This window comes from Erythranthe guttata, chromosome 11, assembly GCF_056151865.1.
Source record: "Erythranthe guttata isolate IM_541 chromosome 11, IM_541, whole genome shotgun sequence".
Classification (NCBI taxonomy): Eukaryota; Viridiplantae; Streptophyta; class Magnoliopsida; order Lamiales; family Phrymaceae; genus Erythranthe; species Erythranthe guttata.
The window spans coordinates 7,679,942-7,697,564 of record NC_142543.1 but is presented as its reverse complement, the minus strand read 5'-3'; the positions used below and the strand labels follow the sequence as shown (position 1 = coordinate 7,697,564).

General features: G+C 39.7%; 1 protein-coding gene across 1 annotated transcript; it reads left to right on the top strand.

Annotated features, from left to right (window-relative positions):
• Nucleotides 1–3,165: 3,165 nt before the first annotated feature.
• Nucleotides 3,166–6,642, top strand: LOC148766911 (uncharacterized). The gene is made up of 2 exons (XM_088825858.1): nt 3,166–4,435; nt 4,652–6,642. The coding sequence occupies exons 1-2, from the start codon at nt 3,166–3,168 to the stop codon at nt 6,640–6,642; spliced, it is 3,261 nt and encodes a 1,086-aa protein (XP_088681984.1).
• Nucleotides 6,643–17,623: the final 10,981 nt, after the last annotated feature.

The window sequence follows — 17,623 nt, the reverse complement described above, 5'->3', positions numbered from 1 at the left end:
ATCCCTAGTTTTCTTGTCGCGTATCAGGGCGACAATCAAACCATGTTAGCCTCGGAACACTAGGAGAAAGCTCGTTGTCACTGATCAAAGAATTTACTGTTATGAGGTAATGCGTTTTGGATTGAAAAACGCTAGAGCTATCTACTAACGCCTGGTGAAAGAAATGTTTTCTGGACTTGATAGGTGAAAACATGGAGGTTTATTTCGACGTCATGCTAATGAAAAGTACGAGAGCTTCAATGCTTCTCCATCCTCAAGAAATACGGGATGAAGCTCAACCCGCTCAAGTACTCATTTGGAGTTAGAGGGGGTAAATTCCTTGGATATATGATCTCACAAAGGGGAATAAAAGCTAATCCTTCCAAGATAGAAGTCATAACTTCCATGGCTCCCCCGCAATCCATCAAGCAAATTCAACAGTTGAACGGATGTCTCGCAACCCTAAACCTTTTCATAGCTAGGTCAACAAATTAGGGACTCCCTTTCTTTAAAGTATTGAGGGGAGGAAAGAAGTTCGAGTGGAACAAAGATTGTCAACACGCCTTGGCATAATTAAGGCTTTACCTGGCATCGCCCCCACTACTGACCAAGCCTGGTCCAGGTGATGTTCTGCTACTCTACTTAGCAGTCTCGCCCGAAGCCGTAAGTGCACTCATAGTTTGAGAAGGAGAAAAAAGTCACCAACCCATATATTACGTAAATCGTGTCTTTCAAGGAGCCGAACAACGTTATTCAAATATGGAGAAACTCGCTCTAGCCTTAATTACCACAACAAGAAAATTAAAGTCCTATTTTCAATTAGTGGTGCTCACCAACTATCCACTTAAAGCATGTTCTTAGAAGCACATAAAAATCTAGAAGAATGGCCAAGTGGGCTATCGAGCTAAGTGAATATGGAGTCGACCATCCATCAAAGCCCAGATTCTACCAGACTTCTTAATGGAGATGACAGTCAATGAAGCTGGTAGTGCACTTCCCATATGGACTATCTTCGAGCTAAGAATTCTTACTTTCCTTATGACGATAGTAGGTTTGAGTGACGTATATTCCTCTTCTAATGGCATTAACTTCGTGCTAAGCATTTACTTTCCTTATAACATTAGCTTCGAGCTAAGTATTTTTCGTCTCCTTATGGCATTAGATTCGTGGTAACCATACTTACTTTCCTAATGGCATTAGCTTTGAGCTACGCATTATTCCTCTCCTTATATCATTAGCTACGTGCTAAGTCTTTTTTCATCTATAGTCTGTACAAGTTCATAAATCTCCCCCCACTAAACTAAATAAAATATTTAAAAAAAAAAAAAACTCAACATTTTTTACTGGAATCTTTACCACAATAAGAGCAAGATTTTACGTTCTTGGAGAAATAAATTAAGAGTGCTTATATGGAAGGTATTGACTTTCTCCAGAATTGGCCAGTTTGGCTTACTATAATTTTGTTTCCTCAAAAAATAAAAAAATTACATAATATGCAGGCCATCTGATATGGAAGTTTAAGTATCTTGTAATAAATATTTCATTGCAAAAAGATTAAAATAGAAATAACTTAGAACACATGAGGATAAAGCGAATGTAAGGATTAGAAATTCGAGGAGTATTTATGATATTTAGTATAATTTTTGTGGTGAATTGAGATACTTTGGAGGTGGAAATAGCACCACTCAACTTATATTGTGATAAAATGGTTGAATTGTAGATTATATTAAATGTTTATTTTTGACTAAATGATGAATTGATATGAAGAAATATTAAAACGAACAATAGTATTAAAATATTGAGATAATTATTAAAAAAAAAAAAAAAAAAAAAAAAAAAAAAAAAAAAAAAAACCAGATTAAAATATGCCAAGTAAATAAAATAAATAAAGTCAGAATTAAAGATTATTGAAAATAATTGATTCGTGTATAAAAGTAATAGCAAAAAAATTACTTGTACGTATTTATCTAAATAGGTCGTGCATATATTTAAAATCATGTTCAAGAGGAATTATCAATGCGTACATGTGTAGATAGGGGTGAAAGTCGGATGAATCGGATGGGAATTAGCCTTGACGGAAAATTTCAAAAAAAATTCGGAAGTACAAAATTATTTCCAACTCAATTTCCAAAACTTTTGGAATCTAAAAATTCATTCTAATTCCAAAAACCCGGAAATTTCGGAAATCACATAAGTTTTAAATTTCAAAACTTAGCGAAAATTTTCAAAAATGTTCATAATTTTCCAAAAATAAGAACATCCAGGTCGATAAAAGTAAAACTAATAATTACTAAATTTCAATTAAAAATAAATAAATAAAAATAAACACAACATAATATCCAATAAAACTTCTAACAATAATTCATTATCTCAAAAGCCTAAAACAAAACTTATAGGTGTATTTTTTCGAAAAAAGAAGTATTATATAATTGATATACCTAAATGGGCCGGCCCAATGGGCCCTCTAGTCTATCTACTAATTAAGCCCAATACACGAAAGCTCAAATGCCTTCGAGATAAGGCTTGGGCCCAATAAAGCAAGCCCAACCCGATTACCGATATATAAATAGGTGTTTTACTCATTTATTGAGGTAGGTTCTAATTATTCATAATCAACTTCAAGTTTATTCTCTCTACTATCTCTACGATCCGTACCTCTGACTTGGGCGTCGGAGGGGTTTCCGCCGGATCAACCCCCGGCTTAGTTCAAGTGTGCTCATTTTGTAGGGACCTCAGGATCATCGATTTGATTAGCTACTGATCAGCTTTGCTCTCCCAGCTCGTTTTCTATACTACTCCGGTGAGCTATATTTTAGCATCATCATTTTGGCGCCGTCTGTGGGAACGATGCAAACCAGATCACGTAGCCAACAAGATCCTCCTGAGGCGTCAGCTCGGAGAGAAAATGACACGGCTAATAACCTTCCCGTCCGTGGAGGATCTGGCATACCACCTCCTCCACGCGCCGCGGAGCCACTTCCTCCACGTGCCGCGGAGCCAGCTCCTCCACGTGCTGCAGATCCACCTCGCGAGGTTCAGGTGATCCCCCCTCGGGACCCACCACTCGCCGATCCACCACTCCCTGCTCCTCGAACGGTTCAAATAACCGAGGACGCGCTCCAACGTATGATAGCGGAAGCTTCTACTCGCGCCGCCACGGAGGCCGTAACTCAATATATCGCCACGATGGGAGCAAACGCTCCCAATGCGATACCAGCGCCAGCTCCACCTGTAGCGCCACCCGTGGCCCCACAGCCAATACCGAATCAAATAAGTGTCTCCTCCTCTACCTCGGATCCACGATCCCGAGTGCAGTTATCTACCAACCACCGAGGGGCACAGCCCAGACAGCAGCGTCAGCGCTCACCCCCAAGGGGGAATGCGTCACCACAGAGAGTCCCTCTCTTTAATGAGGGAGAAGGCGAGGTAAACAGCAGAATGTCTCGCCAAAATCTTTTCCTCCAACCAAATAATCAAATGGGTGAAAGAATGCCTCTCCCAACAAGACGCAGTCCTTTCACCATAGACATTCTCAACGAGGTATTACCTCAAGGAGTGAAGATCTCGGGGTTACCTCAATTTGAAGGGACCACCGACCCACAGGAACATATAGAGAAATTCTGTGCCATGGCGGATTTATATGGCCCGACGGATGCTGCTATGTGCAAAATGTTCCGTACCACTCTCTCCAAGAGAGCGATGAACTGGTTCAACTCCCTACCCATAGGGTCGATTGACACCTTCGCTCGACTGTCAACCCGGTTCACCAACCAATTCGCCATCAACAAACAATATGCCAAGACCCCAGCTCATCTTTTCTCAGTAGTACAGAGAGATAACGAAACGCTCCGCAACTACATTAAGCGCTTCGTAGAAGCCGTCCATGAAGTCCCCAGTGTGGGGCAAGACATGCTCTCCGGGATTATGCAGCAGAATTTGAAACCGGGTAGATTCAAGGAATCTATTGCCGGAAGACCCCCAGGCAACCTAGAGGAATTGTTAAATCGAGCCGAAAAGTACGTCCGGATAGAGGAAGCCTCTACCCATGCTCCTCCTAAAAGGAAAAGGGAAGATGACCGTCAGGACCATAGGAGACGTGATGACCGACGTCCACCATTTCCACCTCCAGGCCAACCCTCTTCCTCCTACAATAGGTTCACCCCGCTAAACACTCGCCTCACGGAAATCCTTCACGTGATAGAACAGAAAGGTTTAGCAGAGCCTCCACGTCCTATGCAGCCAAACGCAAAGCGAGAAAAGTCGGATCGTTATTGTCGATTCCACAAGGACAAAGGGCATACTACGGAGGAATGTGCACAACTCAAAATGGCGATCGAGAGGCTGATCAAACAAGGCCATTTAGGCGAATACATCGATAAGCCGCGAAATAAACGCCGTGATGATCCTCCACGCCGAGACAACAATCGAGATCAACAACAAAGACGAAAAGATGGGGGTCATCGACGTGACCTAGATAACAATGATAACCAGCCTACCCGGGGAATCATCTCCTTTATCTCCGGAGGACCGGCGGGGGGCGATTCACAAAATGCAAGATGCACCCTCGCTCGATCAGCGCGCATGAATCAAGAACATGCTTCTCCATCCACACGCATATATCAAATACGAAGACCTGATCATAGCATAGTCTTCAACTCCTCCGACCTTGAAGGTCCAGATGAAGATCATGTCGATGCGTTGGTAGTAACAACAACGGTGGCCAACTTCTTGGTCAAGAAGATATTAGTGGATGGTGGGAGCTCAGCTGACATCATTTATCTCCACGCTTTTAAGCAGTTGGGCATAGATAATGCCCGATTTAATCCCGTCTCCACACCCCTGAAAGGATTCACAGGAGAAGGCATCTTATCCATGGGAGAAGTAGAGCTGCCTGTTTCTTTAGGGGAAGACCCCTGTCGAATTACGAAACTAATCAAGTTCCTCGTCGTCGACAGGCCATCACCCTACAACATCATTTTGGGGAGGCCAGCCATCCACACATTCAGGTCGGTGCCCTCCTCCTATCATCAGAAGTGGAAGTTCCCTACTCCCTATGGAATGGGGGAAGTACTTGGAGATAGACGTCTCGCCCGAGAATGTTATGCAAGGGCCCTACGAGAACCTTCTAAAAAGCCCAAACCACCCGGGAGGGGAGATGACACCCAAAAATCCGACAAGCGGAAGTGGGTCAACGCAATCATTGAGGATAATAAAGAAATCTTCATCAGTGTACCAGACGACAGCATCAAGTTAGCAGCCGTCGAAGAGCTTAAGCTCATAGAGCTCACTCCCGGAGATACTTCTAAGCTCATACGAATAGGATCTGATTTAGATCCAACCACGGAGCAGCAGCTAATCAACTTCCTGCGACATAATGGAGATGTGTTCGCGTGGACAGCCCGAGATTTGACGGGCATTCCCCCTCAGGTAGCCCTACATCGGCTCAACGTCGACAAGAGATTGAAACCAGTCAAACAAAGGAAGCGAACATTTGGTCCCGAACGCAACAAGCATATCAAAGCAGAAGTGGCAAAACTCCTTGAAGCGGGCCACATACGACCGGTTCAGTATCCTGAATGGCTGTCGAACGTAGTACTCGTTCCCAAGCCGGGTGGCAAGTGGAGACTATGTGTAGACTTCACCGACCTCAACAAAGCTTGTCCTAAGGACCCTTTTCCTCTACCTAGAATCGATCAACTCATCGATTCGACCTCGGGATGCGAGCTCCTCAGCTTCCTTGACGCTTATCAAGGGTATAACCAAATCTTGCTCGCACCAGAAGATCAAGAGAAGGCTAGCTTCATCACAGACCAAGGCATCTACTGCTATAGAGTCATGCCGTTCGGATTAAAAAACGCAGGAGCCACCTACCAGCGTCTAGTAAACAAAATGTTCGCAGATCAGATCGGTAAAAATATGGAGGTGTACATCGACAACATGCTCGTCAAAAGTGTCAAGGTCTCGGACCACCTAACTGATCTAGATCAGTGTTTCGCCACCCTGCGAAAATATAAGATGAAGCTCAACCCCCTCAAATGTTCATTCGGAGTTCGGGGAGGCAAATTTTTGGGTTCTATGATTTCGCAGCGAGGAATCGAAGCTAATCCCGCGAAAATCGAAGCAATCACCTCCATGGCTCCGCCAACATCGATCAAGAAAGTTCAACAACTCAACGGATGTTTGGCATCCTTGAACAGATTTATTTCAAGATCAGCAGACAAGGCGCTCCCCTTTTTCAAGATTTTAAGGGGAGGAAAAAAGTTTGAGTGGGATGAGGCATGTCAAAAGGCCTTCACTGAGCTGAAATCATATCTCGCATCACCACCCTTGCTCACAAAACCTCAGCCGGGAGACACCCTCATGCTGTACTTAGCTACCTCGGCTGATGCCATCAGCGCGGTCCTCATCCGAGATGGAGGAAAAGGTCATCAACCCATATACTACATAAGTCGCGCTCTTCAAGGAGCCGAGCAACGCTATACCAATATGGAGAAGCTCGCTCTTGCCCTCATCAACGCAGCCCGGAAGCTTCGACCTTACTTTCAGTCACATCAAGTGGTGGTTCTCACCAATTATCCACTGAAGCAAATACTAAGGAGTCCCGAAACGTCCGGACGATTAGCAAAATGGGCAATAGAGCTAAGTGAATACATCCAGTTTTAAATAAACAAGGACTCACCCGACATATGTCCCCACCAGCTAACTCCAACATATGACAAGGACCCTTACCAGACATCCGAGCACGATCATACTCCCGAACGAATCCCTCGGTACTCAACATAGGTAGATCACGATCCGACACATCCCAATACGACTCCTTACCATCGCGATTCACACCATAGGTAAACAATTGTTTCCCTCCTCCACCATGGAAAGCATAGGTCTCTTCTGGTTCAACCCGTGGACGCTTAGGCACATCCACATACTCGGTATCCACCATCTTTCCCTTGCCACGATCCCTCGTCGGTGGACGCCCTTCCACTTCACCAGCACTGCTACGATCATCTGCGACTACTCGAGGACTTTTCACAGGGACATCCTCACGAGTCAAACCATTTGAAGAACCTCCCAACACAGAGGGAACCTTCTTCGACTTCTTCTTCGACGATCCATTCGCCTTAGCTCGAAGTGCCGCAAAGGTGATACCACCATCTACAAGAGATAACAAGCACATAAGAAACATGGGATATACAATACCAAACAACTACAAAAAAAAAAAAAAAATACAATAAAATAAAATATAAAAACACAAGTCAAGGCAACAAAAGGATATACGATGCTGACCCTTCACCGTCGGTATCAAACTCCTCGGATCAAATTCCACATCACACAACCCAGATTCCTCAATCCTCTTCGCCATATTTGCAGTAATCGCGAAACTCTCACACGTAGGATTCCAAACTACGGGAACGTCAAAAGTGGGAGCCCTCACGTAAAAAAAATAGGTCTTCCATTTTCCCAAAGATAGCTTCACACTCTTCACAAATTGGAAATGAACGCGAGGATGAAAGCAAAAGAAAGGCATCTTATTGGGCCGATGCAACGTAAATAACGCCTTAAACAAACTCACAGACACAGGCAGACCTACTCGAACCACCCTAAAGTGAAACGCTTGGAACATCAGAACAGCAGTGGGCGTTAGCTGACTATACCCGATCTTGAATTCCTCGCAAACCTTCAACAAGGTGGGATGCGGTGTAATCTGAGATGTACATGTCAAGTACCCCAAAAATACCGTATGAAACCCATCGGGCGGCGAATACAAACGGTCGCCCTTCCGAGGCAACAACAACTCAACATTACTCGGCGCTCCAGATAAACGACGGATAGAATGCAAATGCTCTTCCGTCAATACTCTATCAAAATTAACTAAGTCCAAATTAATTGGCTTATTTTTCTTTTGCCTCCTCGTGTCGACCTCAACATCGTCTGGCGGAAAATCATCTTCCTCAACCTCTTCATCCGTCACCTCAACTTCACTACTTGGCACCGCTTGATCACTCGCCAAAGGAGCTTCATTCGAATCATCACTATCGCTCCCAAAATCCACGACTCGAAGCCCACAACGACGTCTACTAGAATATGTTTCATCAACGGTAGAGCGAATAGTAATATTGTTATGCACTTCTACATCGTCACACCACAATTCAATGATTTCTCGCCGACCAAAACTTCCCCCATTTAAAACATCACGCGTATCAGCACCTTCGGAAATTTGCCCATCAATTTCGCGCGAACCGAGCCCGAAACCGCCCTCAAACGCGCTCTCACGCGCGCGCGTCACCCCAAAAGGGGCTGATTCACGCGCGCGCGCGTCCCCCAGTACAGCAAGCCCACGTGGCTCTTCCCCAGCCACACAAGCGCGCTCACGCGCCCCAAAACCCCCCAGCGACGCGCGCGTACGCGCGCCCACATTGGGCAGCGCGCGCGCGTCATCACCGCCTGCTCCATCTGCCACCACGCGCGCGTCGGGACACGGCCCAATCCCGCGCGCGCGTCCCCGCACATCCGACGCGCCCCTACCAACAGCTGGCCCACGTGGGCGGCTGCTCATCACTCCCCTACCCGAGGCGCGCACGTGGCCTCCTCCCGTTGGACCACGTGCCCCAACCCTCCTCTCCTCAGCCACCGACCCGGCTTCCCCTTCCACAGCTCGGCTCGACTTCTCTCTGACCTCGAAGCGCGCGCCCTCACACGTTTTTGATCGGCTGAAAACGCGGCTCGAGCCGGCATCCTCATCTGAACCACCTACCCCACCCACTTGCACAGAATTTAGAGCCCCACCTACCGCAAGTCCGATTTCTCCACCCGATCGTACCACCTTCTCGCGTTCCATGCCCACGGAACCAAAAGTTTTCTCGACCCCTTCAACCGGATCGCGAAGTTTAATTCGAAAAGATTTCGAATTACCTGGATTCGACATGACAAAATTTTCTCCACACAAAAAATCAAGAAACAAATATTTCTACTCTACCCAAAAAAAAAAATTTTTTGAAGAGAAGAATAGCACAGAAGAAGACTTAGAATTAAAAGTATATAACCATATTTATCACGCAAGAGAGGAAGTTTATTTCTTTCCACCGTACACAGAGTCTATTTATTTGGCCCTGGTATATTATTTAAAACCCTTAAATATATACCGCGCTGCCAAATAAATACAACTATACTTTATTTAATTAAGAAATTAGTTCACCGACAACGGAAACAACGCAATTAACTCTCGACACGACCCGGATCTCTCTACACAAGACCCCGTCTCGAATCGAGAGTTGGGGGCTTAATGATATACCTAAATAGGCCGGCCCAATGGGCCCTCTAGTCTATCTACTAATTAAGCCCAATACACGAAAGCTCAAATGCCTTCGAGATAAGGCTTGGGCCCAATAAAGCAAGCCCAACCCGATTACCGATATATAAATAGGTGTTTTACTCATTTATTGAGGTAGGTTCTAATTATTCATAATCAACTTCAAGTTTATTCTCTCTACTATCTCTACGATCCGTACATCTGACTTGGGCGTCAGAGGGGTTTCCGCCGGATCAACCCCCGGCTTAGTTCAAGTGTGCTCATTTTGTAGGGACTTCAGGATCATCGATTTGATTAGCTACTGATCAGCTTTGCTCTCCCAGCTCGTTTTCTATACTACTCCGGTGAGCTATATTTTAGCATCATCAAAAATATATATTATTTATGGTTATATTTTTTGGGAAAAAATCGGATTTTTTCGGAAATTAAATCGGACCGGAAATCAAAAATTTCAAATGTATTTCATATAATTCCAATTCCAATCCAAAACAATTGAAATAATTTCAAAAATCGAAATTTCGGAAGTTGGAATGAAAAAAGTAGTTCCAAAATCGGAACTTTTCGGATCGGAATAGGCGGAAATTGAAATTTTCGTTTCAACGTGCACCCCTACGTGTAGACGATCGTGCAAAACCATAAAAGGCAAAAGAACCTTAAAATGAGTACATAAAACAAATACGAACTTTTTAGTGGGGATGAATAGGTACATGAAGAAATGCCGGTGCTTAGACGAGGCAATCATTTCTCTACAAAAGGAAAAGGCTAGAATGCTTCTATTAATAGAGTGTGCATAGAATCGTGTATACTGTCAGGTAAATCATTTATGACTTGAGAAATTGAATGATCCTTTTGTATTATGCATGGAACTTGTCTTATTAGAGGATGAGTATCATTTTTAATTACCTTTGTCTCAAAAGTTTGATCAAGTTCAATATCTTCTGGATTTCCAGAATCAAGTGTGCCTTCAGATGTTGCAACATCTTCTCCATCGTTTTGTGTTGATTGAGGGAAATAGCTTTCTATTGATTGATCCATTATTTTCTTTATCTCGTCTTCCCAGATTTAGATTGTAAGATCAGAAATGTCATAAAAAATAACATTTACAGTTTCTTCAATACTCATAGTACAAATATTTTACACTCTATAAGCATGACTATTCACAGAATATCAAAGAAACAAACATCTATCCTTTTGGATGTAACACACACACATCCAAATACATGAAAATATTTGAGATTATGTTGCTTACCGTTGAATATCTCATATGGTGTCATTGTACAACATGTTCTCGAATAAACACAATTAGAAATATGACGAGCCGTGTTTAAAGTTTCAGGCCTAAAGATTTTAGAAATAATTTTGGCACTTAACATAACACGAGCCATTTCTAAAAAAATCACATTCTTTCTTTCTGCAACCTCATTATGCGTTCGAAGTTCATAAAAAATACAATTTTTAGCACAAAATGAATTAAATGAAGAATTTTAAAATTCTTCTCCATGGTTAGTTCTTATTCGACTAAAATTGACCCCATTTCACTTGCTCAAATGCTTTTCAAACTTATTAAAAACATCAAAAATATAAGATTTTTCTTGCAAATTGTGAAAAATCATCAACAAAAATAAAATGTACATATTACCACCAAGGCTCATAAAATCAATCGGACCCATAATAATCATGTGCAGAAGTACAAAATATTGGTGTGTGCCAAAGTGTCGTAACATGTTACACGTCTGTTTACCTTGTTGGCACCAATCACAACCAAATGTGTTCTTACTGTCCACTTTTGGAACCCCTTTTGCAACTTCATATTTGATCAGCCTCTGTAAATTCATGAAATCTACATGGCCTAACTTTTGATGCCATAATTCGATTTCACTCAAGCGTGTGCTTTTACACACTTGATTGCCACCAATTTGATAACAATTGTTATGGATCTTATGGCTGCTAAAATACAAGGCTTAGAGTTATAAAACACATAACAAGAATTTTTTTTTCAAATTTAACATGTAATTGACTTATGCTAATAAATTTTTTTCTCATAATTGACTTATGCTAATAAAATTTGCACTAAGCCCATCAACATGTGAAACACTTATGAGTTTGGGAAGTCCTTTGATTGTAATTCATCATTTTCCAACAAACCTTTCATTGACACCTTCAGCACAAGTTTTTCTAGTTGCTTTATTGTGGCGATTGCACCGCTAGGATTTGTCCCAGACCTGAAGTGGCGAGTTTTCTTAGTCCGGCGACGGCGGTTCAGGGGTAGTTCCGTTAGTCGCTATGAATGGCGTATTATGGAATTGTCGAGAGCTAAGGAGTTCTTGGACTGTTTGTAATCTTGGCGATCTCATCCGAGACAATAATCCCCTACTCGTTTTCCTATTGAAACCCATGTTATCTGGAGGAATTTTCAGTTATTAAAGAATAAATTAGGGTTGCATAGAGTATCAATGGATGCAATTGGTTCGTCGAGAGGTCTGGGCCTTCTTTGATTGAAAGAATCACAGTAATTTTGCAAAGCTTTTCAAAATATCACATTGATGTATGTGTATGATGATGATGCAAATACGAATTGGAGATTCACGGCTTTTATGGTGATCCGAACAATTCGTTTTGACATCATTCTTGGCGATTTTTTTGTTTCGTTCCTGATATGCCTATTGGCCCAGCCCAATAGCCCACATTTACTGGACCACATGCCCAACTTAATAGTTATTTCTACAGAGGCCCAATCAAGACCCAATCAAACCCAAATAAGGTTGGGCCCGATAAATTTTCTCGACACAATCAATAAAGTATAAATAGAACTTAAATTCATTTAATGAAGGTACGCATTTTTATTCAATCACTCCCTCTACGAAAATTCTCTCGGCTATTATTAATTATACGCACGTCTGACTTGAGCGTCGGAGGGGTTTCCGCCGGATCAACTCCCGGCTTAGATTACGTGTTATTTGTTCGCAGGATCCTTGAGTAAATTAGAGTTTTCAGGACTATCTAACTCGTGAGCACGTGACCTACTTTGCTCTCCCAACTTCAACACTCCAGGTGATTTATTTCTTACATCATCAGTTCCCATTATTTTTTTTATAAATAAATAAATATATTAAAAGTTATTACTATAAGTTCTTTGCTACATGTGTGGTAATATCTTGAAGGAGTGAATGAGTCGAGGTTTATTAGCTTAACGTTTAACAAAAATATATTGACTAATCTTAAAAGGGGCTATTTAAATAAGTCCACCGTGTACAACTTATTCCAATCTAAATTCATCCCTAAATATCTTTTACAAAAAAGTTTAGACAAAGTCTAAAGGTGTGTAAATAACTAAATATTTTTTACAAAAAAGTTTAGACAAAGTTTAAAGGTGTGTAAAGAACTAAAATACCTTATCATGGTAAAAAGAAATCGAAAAAAAAAAAGTGAAAATCAGAATTTTCTTTTCAAAATTGATGAAATTGAAGTTAAATTATTGTCACAGTTGAAACTAGGTTTAGAGGGTTGAGGGTGATTTTGCTATAAATATTAAGTTTGCATTTCTTTATAATACATATTAAAAAAGGGATTATTTTGTAGACCCCCCTCATTTCCAAATTACATATAACTAACTACCAAGTGGATTACACTCTAGGGGAAACCCCCCTCATTTCGAAAATATTTTGACATACCCCCCTGGGCTACCCTGTAGTTCCTATAATATCCTTCTAAAATCAGTTTTAAACCCTAGCCACTCACGGTCTCTCTCTTCTTCTCTCCCAAATTCAAAATCCCGCCTCCACAAACCTCCCACCGGCGAAATTGCTTCCCGGAGCCATAACTCTCTCTCCGGTGGTCGGAATTCGATGGTTTAACTACCGTTGGATTCCTCTCGTCGAGCTCTTTCTTTTGGTGGTGAATTCATTCAGTTTCGAACGCTGATCTGTTTCTGCAATTTTTTTTCATTCGAGAACGCTGGTCTTGCCGGAGTTTTATTTTGTGTTCCACCCGTCGAAATTTGACGGGTCACCTACCGTTGGATTCCTCTCGTCGGGATCTATATTTTGATGGTAATTTCGTTTATTCTTATGTTTTCAGATTTATTTCTATATTTTTTGCATTTGTGGCCGCGCGGAACCATTGGTGGTTATTAGCGGCGTCTAGGGTTTTGGTAGGAGGCGAGGGGGGTGAGGAGTCACTGTCTGTTTGATTTAAAACCTGTAGCATTTCCCAGCAATAATCTCTCTCTCTATCTCTCGATCTCTTAATGTTTGGTGATTTTTGAGTGTTTTGATGTTTTTCTTCAAATTTGTTGATTTGCACTAAAGTAATTTCTTTTTGTTTTGATTTTGCAATTGCAGCTTAATGAAGGCCATTAATCATTTCCTTGAAGGTGTCATTTTTTTGTTTTTTAAGTTATATCAGATCTGTTCAACAGACTGTATACATTACTATACATTACTATAGTAACATGTAGTTACATATGCGTATATTTATGTATTTTCGATTTGTATTTTATTGGTTCTCATGTGATTTATAATAAAAATATTTAAATTTGTAAATTTTTGTTGGGGTTTTATGAATTTATTTTGTATAAGTCAGTATTCCTGTGTGTATACAATTGATCGACTAAAAATATGGGGAAAAAACGAACATAACTATGAATTACTATAGGTACTATAGTTACATGTAGTTATTTTCAGTACTGTAAACATATTGTTTTGAAAATAAAATAAAAACTAAAAAAAAAAAAAAAAAAAAAATATTTTTTTTTAATTTAAAAATAAAATATATATATATATATATATATATATATATATATATATATATATATATATATATATTTGTTAAACAGATTTATAAAAAATAAAAAATAAAAAAAAAAGGAAAATAATAATAAATAAATCAGCGAAAATGACAAATGCAGGACCATAAATGCTTAATGCAGTTTGGCCGAAAATTGCATAAGGGTAGTATAGTACTTTCGCTTCCCCAGAGGGTATGTCAAATGATGATTTGGGCTTGGGTTTATCCCTAGTTTATTTGGTGGCTAGGGGGTATGTAAAATAACCCCATTAAAAAATGGTCTTATTGGCAAAATACATAAAACATCTAAACCTAGATCAATAAAGGTTGTTGGTCAAAGACGTCCTCACAAAACCCCATCTTAAAAAGGTTAACCAGAGATAAACTATCTTTGATAAAAACTCAAATATTAGAGATGAATATTCTTTTATAGGCAAATTAGCTTAACCTCAATCAAAATTATTTTGTATTGGTAAAAGTCCATCCGGTTTTTTTGAATTTGTTTAGAGTCTCTGGCCCTCGTTTTCTTATATTTTTTGTGATTTGTTTTATGGGGTGATATGCAATACCCGCTACATTGATAAATATTATGAGCTAGACCCAACTGACTTTAAAGACTTTTGCTCACATCCACATCTCAAGTTTAATTAGTGAGACCCCCTTGAAATGGTTATATCCCTATTTTACAATTTCATTACAAACCCTAACCCATCCACACATTTTCACCAACAACCGTTTCTATCTCGTATGCTCCCCTGTCTTCCATTCTTTTCTCTTCCATCCACAACCATCTACTCACCCGCTCGCTGCTACTACTGCCGTTCGGCGTGGGCGACGGTTCCTTGGATGTTCAAACTCGTCTTGACAATTGCAAGGTAAATGTTAGTTTTTTTTTTCTCGATTTAAATATCTCTCTCCTCTCGAACCCTTGTGACGTCGGTGACAGGAAACCGAAAGCGGTTGCCAGAGAAGGTGCCACTGTCTGCACTAAATAGATGCAGCAGAAGGAAAATTTCGAATTTAAACTGCTTTGATTGACATTGATTTTAATTTTTGTGACACACAACTCAAAAAAAGTTTTACAAAAAGAAGTTTTGAGGAAAAAGTTATGTTTAGTTTTCTAGAGTCTGCCAAGTGCACTCCCGGTACAAATTTGATGCACCATAAAGGGTCAATTTTGTAAATTAATCTGATTTGACTGACAAGAGTTGATTTTAGTCCCATATTTAAAAAAAAAATGATTTATAAAACAAACGGTCTAACGAAGAAATTATGCTTCACTTTTTAAAATTTGTCAACAGGACAAATTATGCTTCACTTTTTAAAATTTGTCAACAGGACATATATAGTCACACATAGTCATTTTGCCAATATCAAAATATTCTTAGTCTCTTCGATTAGCTCCTTGATGGGTAATGTGAAGGGACGACTAAAATAAATACAGTTTCTTTCTCACTTCAATACCACCAACAGAAAAAATAGAAAATAAATAGATAATTACGTTAATATCCTTAATAAAATCCATACCACACAAATTTTGTGTGTGGTATTTATTTTCATTAATGGTAATAATATCATTACCTATTTATTATCTATTTATTTTTTATTTTTTATGTTGGTGGTATTGAAGTAAGAAAAAAACGTTATTTGTTTTAGCCGCTTCCTAGTGTGAATGAAAAGAAAAAAAAATGGCTAATGGTTGTTGTTTTCCTAAGCCGTCAAATGGAAATCCATTTTGTCAGTTTTGAACTTGTTGTTAATTGTAGATTTGGCTAATATGAAGTCTTTTCTTATTATTGAGAATCTTCATGATATGTGATTTCCTTGAATTGGTCGGTAAGAAAATTTATGTAACAAATTGCATCCTTATTATGCATTATTTTTCCTCCTCATTTTCTTCCTCTTCAACATCATCATCAAGCAATATATACAAAGATACAAGGACACAAGCATCAACCAAGGCGTACATCAAGCACTAAAAAACTCTTAAGTCTCGATTTCTTGCCACGATGAAGAACAACAACCGCGGAGGTTCAACATCTTTATCAAGGCACCATATCCACAAGACCTAGAAATCCCAAAACCGATTTCTAGATATCCATGTCTACTTCCGCAAACCAAGGAGGAAATCAATCTTTCAATTCAAGAACAAGTTTTGGCCATTGGATTAAATCTAGGAGACGAATCAGAGGAATCAACAAAGATTGTAACCAAAATATTTATTTATCCTATTTTTTTCTTGTCTTGTAATTTATTTTGCATACATTTAAATTTGATGCTGCAATAACGAGCGTCTATTCATCAGATTTTCTCTGCGGCTTTCACAACCTCACATATGCTTGAAGCTCAAATTTGCACCGTCAAATCACAAACACCTACAAGCAATATATACAAAAATACAAGGACACAAGCATCAAGCAAGGCGTACATTAAGCACTCAAAAACTCTCAAGTCTCGAGCTCTTGCCACGACGAAGAACAACAACCGCGGAGGTTCTACATCTTCATCAAGGCACCATATCCACAAGACCTAGAAATCCCCAAATCGATTTCTAGATATCCATATCTACTTCCGCAAATAAGGAAGGAATCAAGCTTTCAATTCAAGAACAAGCTTCGACCATTGGATTAAATCTAGAGGAAGAACCAGAGGAATCAACAAAGATTGTAACCTATTTTCCCTTGATCAAATATTTATTTGTTCCTATTTTTTTTTTGTCTTGTAATTTATTTTGCAGACATTTTAATTTGTGGTTAACAATCATATTCGATGTAGTAAACTTATCGAGAAAAAAAAAGATTGAGGAACTGTTTTTTGAGATATTAGAAAAATACAAAAAATATAAAACAATTCAAAAATAATCAATGCAGTCAAAATAATGATTAATGTTAATTTATTTATGTGAGGGGTATTATTGGAATAAAAACTGGTAGGGCTATTACAAATGATGAATTTAGGGGTGAACGCAGTTTTATTTTTTATTGATGAAAAGATATTTAGGCCCTCCTATATAGTTGTTCAGAAAGTAAATAAATTGTTTAGTTATAGAATTGTTTAGAGATCTTAATTAATGGCTTAGTAACCAAACTTAGTCAGCGACCATAGTTAAAAAGAACTGAATAGAGAGCTTATTTGGATAACTTATTTACACTCATGACCATAAATTTAGCATACAAACATGCATTTCAAGCAGTTTTAGAAGAGAGTTCACTTAAAGATACGTGAACATATAGCCGTTGAAAGAGCCTAATTAGTAATTACATTCATGGATAAGAGTACTTTAAAAAACAAACATCTGTCCAAAATTATATTGTCTTTCACTGAGTTGTGTGTCCTATCTTTTATTAGACCAATTAGGGGTGAGCAAAAAAAACCGAAAAACCGAACCGTTTTAAACCGTACCGAATAGCAAACCGCATGTACGGTTTTTTATTTTTGAAATACCGAATTATTCGGTTCGGTATGGTGGAAAGGTAAATAACCGAACCGAAAAACCGAACCGAACCGAAACTATAAAATGACTTCATTTTATATAATATATGTATTATTTTA

What these genes read in the sequence shown, in the direction of transcription:
- LOC148766911 (XM_088825858.1), top strand. Translation starts at nt 3,166, where the DNA reads ATGGGAGCAAACGCTCCCAATGCGATACCAGCGCCAGCTCCACCTGTA. An exon ending in ACAAAGACGAAAAGATGGGG is followed by an intron (nt 4,436 to 4,651) that starts GTCATCGACGTG and finishes CCGACCTTGAAG; the next exon opens with GTCCAGATGAAGATCATGTC.